At 35.5% G+C, this 5,000-nt stretch overlaps 1 protein-coding gene across 1 annotated transcript in view; it reads left to right on the top strand.

The window, feature by feature from the left end:
- Window positions 1-5,000, top strand: part of LOC125030997 (mucin-5AC-like) — a 42,772-nt gene that overhangs the window by 27,590 nt on the left and 10,182 nt on the right. The window contains exons 11-18 of the mRNA XM_047621418.1: window positions 1-50; window positions 587-739; window positions 1,724-1,922; window positions 2,174-2,316; window positions 2,556-2,835; window positions 2,983-3,097; window positions 3,416-3,524; window positions 3,716-3,889. The exon at window positions 1-50 is cut by the window's left edge and continues 212 nt beyond it. Coding sequence (XP_047477374.1) covers window positions 1-50; window positions 587-739; window positions 1,724-1,922; window positions 2,174-2,316; window positions 2,556-2,835; window positions 2,983-3,097; window positions 3,416-3,524; window positions 3,716-3,889 — 1,223 coding nt within the window. The remainder of the gene's footprint in view (window positions 51-586; window positions 740-1,723; window positions 1,923-2,173; window positions 2,317-2,555; window positions 2,836-2,982; window positions 3,098-3,415; window positions 3,525-3,715; window positions 3,890-5,000) is intronic.

Raw genomic sequence — 5,000 nt, 5'->3', positions numbered from 1 at the left:
AAGCTGAGCAGTTTGGTCTGTGCCGAATTGTTCCCCCAGGCAATTTCAAGGTGAGAATGAGAATTCTTACAGAGAGGGTAAAGTGATATTTTATTTATATATTTATTTTACTTTTTATAAAGATTTTGTCAATTTTAGATAGATATATTTTATTCAATTTCAATTTCAATTTGCACTTTCTACTTAACCCCTTGGTGACGGGTGAAGAAACTAAAAAAAAAAAACTCTACGCTCTGGCGATCAATGGCAACTTTGAGCGCGGGAGTTCGGTATATCAAGCCAAATCACCAGCTCATAGCACTTTGGCGCGCCACTGTGGCATACAGCCGCACGCCACATTTTGAGCGGTTTGTTTTGACGTCTATAGGTGTGACCTGTCGTGAAGGGGTTAAATTTTCTGTGTTTTTTAGAGTTACCTAAAAATGTGAAAGGAAAGGTGAATGTATGAGTATATAAGCATAATCATCCATTTATTGTTGAAAAAAGAAAGGTGTATAAAAGGTTATTGATGATGCTTCTCTCTAATTTATTAAACAAATGTATTGACTAAGTTACCAATGGTATGTTGTGAATTTTCTCCCTGCAGCCAGAGTGTCGTGTGAATGATGACATGAGGTTTACAGCTAATAACCAGTACATACACAAGATGATGAGAAGATGGGGACCCAATGTCAGGACATTACATGCCATTAAGAAGTGTTTGGCCAAACAAAATATTGAACTCAACAGCAATCCTTTGGTATGTCATCATATGGATTTTCTTTTCTTTTTTGTCTTTGTTTTTGTCTTTGTTTCAAACTGCTTCTTGGTTTCCTCTTCAGTTTTGAATTTTCCTCCAGAATATTTTATCATCATCATCCCTTGGTATCATAAATTTGTTTTTCAATGTTTTTTGTCTTAATTTTGTTGTCTCTTTGTCCACATACTTATAATCCTCATTTGATTTGCCCTCCATTTGATTTTCAAGTAAAAATATTTTTTTCCTGCTCCATCTATCCCCTCTCCTCTTCCTCATTATTAATAACATTGAATTTTTAATTTTTTTTTTTTTATTATTTTTATTGTTATTATTTTTTATTTTTAATAAAAAATATACATACATGCCATGCCTACTTTGAATTTACTGTATTAATTGTTTTTTACACATAGATGGCTACACTTGTACTAAGTCACCAATGAGCCAAATACAAGTACTTCCTGTCTCGCCCGTTTACCCTTTTCCTTGATTTAAGAAAATGTTTTACGTTATCTTACTTTGCTGTTACTAATATTTATAACATAGTAATTATAATTTCTATAATAAAAATAACACCATTGATACTTATAGCATTAGTAAGAAATATGTTTTTCTGACCAATTCAAGGAAAGGTGAAATTAGGTGTCACAAGGTCTGCCAATTGACTCCTTTGTGGTTAAGCACTAGCAGAACCATCTATGTGCAGAGATATTTCACAAAAATATAAAAAATGAGCACAGTATTTTCGCCATTTTTTATTCATTTTCCCCGGCAGCATATGGTTAACGTTGTTGTTGTTATCATTATAATTTTTTTTATTATTATTATTATTATTATTATTATTATTATTATTGATTTTGTTTTTTATCAGTATTGAAGATTGATTTCTATTTCATTACATGTTCCCAGATTGGCACCTTTTTATTATTGTTTTTTATTATTTTACTGGTATTGAAGATTGATTTCTATTTCGTTCCATATTTCCAGATTGGCTGCATGGAGTTGGATTTGGTTAGGCTTTACGAAGTTGTGGAACAACATGGTGGCCTGATGTCTGTCATAGAGAAGGAGCTTTGGGGAAAGGTTGCTGATGCCTGCAGAATACCTCGCTCAGCCCAAGAGAGATTAGCCAAGCTTGATTTCATATACTGCAAATATCTTTTACCCTATGCTACCCTCTCACAAGGTAAGGCTACTCAGTAAGATTACAAAGATTGAGAGATTGTTTTATGACATATGTTAGATAATCTGAATTAACTCCCATTATAACCTGCTCTCTCTCTCTCTCTCTCTCTCTCTCTCTCTCTCTCTCTCTCTCTCTCTCTCTCTCTCTCTCTCTCTCTCTCTCTCTCTCTCTCCCTCCCTCCCTCCCTCCCTCCCTCCCTCCCTCCCTCCCTCCCTCCCTCCCTCCCTCCCTCTCCCTTTTACCTGTGGCAGATGAGCGTGATCAGCTGTTAGCAGAAGTAGACAGAATCCACAGCCGCAATCAGCTAGATCAGAGTGGAGCTAGCAAGAAAACTTCGGGATCATCAGATAATGAGGAGGAGGAGGAGGAAGAAAGCCTGGACTGCATTGTTAAGGTATTGATGTGGTGGAAGAGAAATGGTGACAATAGATGCTCAATGTACATGTATATGACATGGCTGAAGATACATTTACATTGAGAGGATATATAGCTAATGTAATATACCTTTAATATGTTACCAAATACTCTGCTTAAAGTTATTTAAAATGATTAATTGATATGATATACAATGTGTCTTTATATATTGTTATGGAGCAATTCATCTCATTACTAAATCAAACCTTTAACTTCCAGGGAAAGAGCACAGCACTGAGTACCTTTTTCCGCATTGCACGGAACACTTCAACACAGTGGCAACCAGATCCTGCAGGTCTGGAAGTAGATGAGAGATATTGGTCCTTGGTTGTTAATGGAAATCAGCACGTCTGTGTTCTGTCAGCAAGCATCGACACTTCTGAACATGGATATGGCTTTCCTAACCACAGATTGTCACCTCTTACTAAACATCCATGGAATTTGAAAAACCTTTGCCAAAATCCAAATTCAATATTACGAAGTATGGGCACTATTGTAGGTAAGAAACTTGTATCACGGTTTTACTCTTTTACTTGTTTCACTTAAATTTTTTCATTCTCTCATATGAATTGTTGAGTTTTGTTGAGCTAAGCAGATTTGAAACAGGAAGAATAACCTAGCCATGATAAACTTCTTGCATCCACAGGTGTTACAGCTCCAACCTTACATGTTGGGATGTTATTTTCTACTGTGTGTTGGTACCGAGACCCTCATAGTTTACCTTGGATCGAATACCTCCATACAGGAGCATCAAAGATATGGCAAGTCATCTCATGTTTTATGTTATTATTATTATTTTCATTTTTATTATTATTATTATCATTATTATTGTCATAATTTTTATGATTGTTATATATTTCTTTTTATCATCATCATGTGCTATGATTATTTAGCAGTTCTACTGTAATCTTGCAGATTGAGTTTTCCTGTCATTTTTGTGTAGAGATACATTTTTGTTTTTCCATCTCCAACATCCCCTTTTTATCTAAACTCTTACTTAGCACCTCTGTTTACCATTTTTATCAACATTCTTAATCTCCATGCACTCATTCTTTTTTTTTTCGTTGTCTCTTTTTCAGGTATGGTGTAGCAGCAAACCAAGAAGATAAATTGTGTGCAGCCTTGAAGAAAATTGTTCCAGATTTCATCAAAGATTCTGCAATTTGGCTTCCATCTGATACAGCAATGGTATACAAACATAGTTTGCTGTAGTGCTGTAAAAATATGAGATGAGAACACTATTCATTCATTTTTGATTATGTATTTCATTAACTTCACTATAGTGTAGCCTATCTTTAATGTTTATATATTTTTCTTTTTAATATTACTTGGGGAATATGAATAAAAATGTTAGATTTTAATTCATATAAAATTTCCAGGTACCCCCAAGTGAACTTGTTCGTGAGGGTGTACGTGTGTGTAGAATAGTGCAAGAACCAGGACAGTTTGTAGTGGTCTTCCCTGGTGCTTTCACCTCGAGCGTGTGCACAGGATACCTTATATCAGAGAGTGCATTCTTTGCCAGGCCACAGTACTTTGACAGAGCTCTTGTGGTAAGTATACGCACAGCTGGGTTGTGCTTATATTGTTCATCATTAACTGATTATACTTGTAAAAGCTCTGTCTTAACATAATCCTGGTTAATACAAGTACTTATTCATGTGCAGTTCAGAGAAAAATTACTTTTTCCGGCTTATTTTATGCCCGTACCAGAGACCTCATAATTAAACATTGATGATTTAGTTGATTGACTCGGTCTAATGGGAGATTTTTGTGTGAAACTAAAGAAAAATTGAGGAAAGAAAGGACAGCTTGACCCTTGTATATATTTATATCTGTATGGTAGCAAAAGGCTACAGTGCATATTTTGTATATTTTATGAAAAATGTGTTGAACAGATTTTGTAGGTTTGAAAATTACAGTGTGAGGTGACAAAATATCCAATAATTGAAAATAACTCAGACTAGGGGAAACATATTTTGTTGGCAAATTATTACTGATGAGTACATATAAAGTTGATGATAATATCTTAACCCTTTTCCACCGGGTGGTTTCCCGACGTGAATGCCCTCTCACCAGGGCTGTATTCATAGTGGCCTTGGCCCCGCTGCCAGGGGATCGTGTCGGCAACACAGCATGCGCAGCATGACAGTACATGCCCCTGAAAAATGGGACCAGCGCATCATGGCACACATGCACATGCCATCCGGATTATAGTCTAGGCATGCTATGGCATGTATGTACATGCCACCCGGTGGCAAGGGGTTAAGCTTTATGTAAGGATTACTTGGTTAAGGACACCTTAAGTCTGTAATTTTTTGTCATTACCTTGTTGCTCAGCCACAAATAGACCAGATTTTCACATTTAACCAGGCCATTGTAGAGCTTTGATTTTTGTGCCTGTTACCATACATACATATACATACATACATATACATACATACATATACATACATACATATACATACATACATATACATACATGCATATACATACATACATACATACATAGATACACACATACACATACATACACATACATACACATACATACACATACATATACATACATACACATACATATATACATATGAAAGGAAAACAGCCACAGTAAAAAAATGAAATTGAATAGTAACGTTTCAAACTCTTCACAAGTTCCTCTTC

This window comes from Penaeus chinensis, chromosome 12 (assembly GCF_019202785.1).
Source record: "Penaeus chinensis breed Huanghai No. 1 chromosome 12, ASM1920278v2, whole genome shotgun sequence".
In the NCBI taxonomy this organism is placed as follows: Eukaryota; Metazoa; Arthropoda; class Malacostraca; order Decapoda; family Penaeidae; genus Penaeus; species Penaeus chinensis.
Note: the sequence above shows the minus strand (reverse complement) of the source record. Positions and strands in the feature narration are given on the sequence as shown.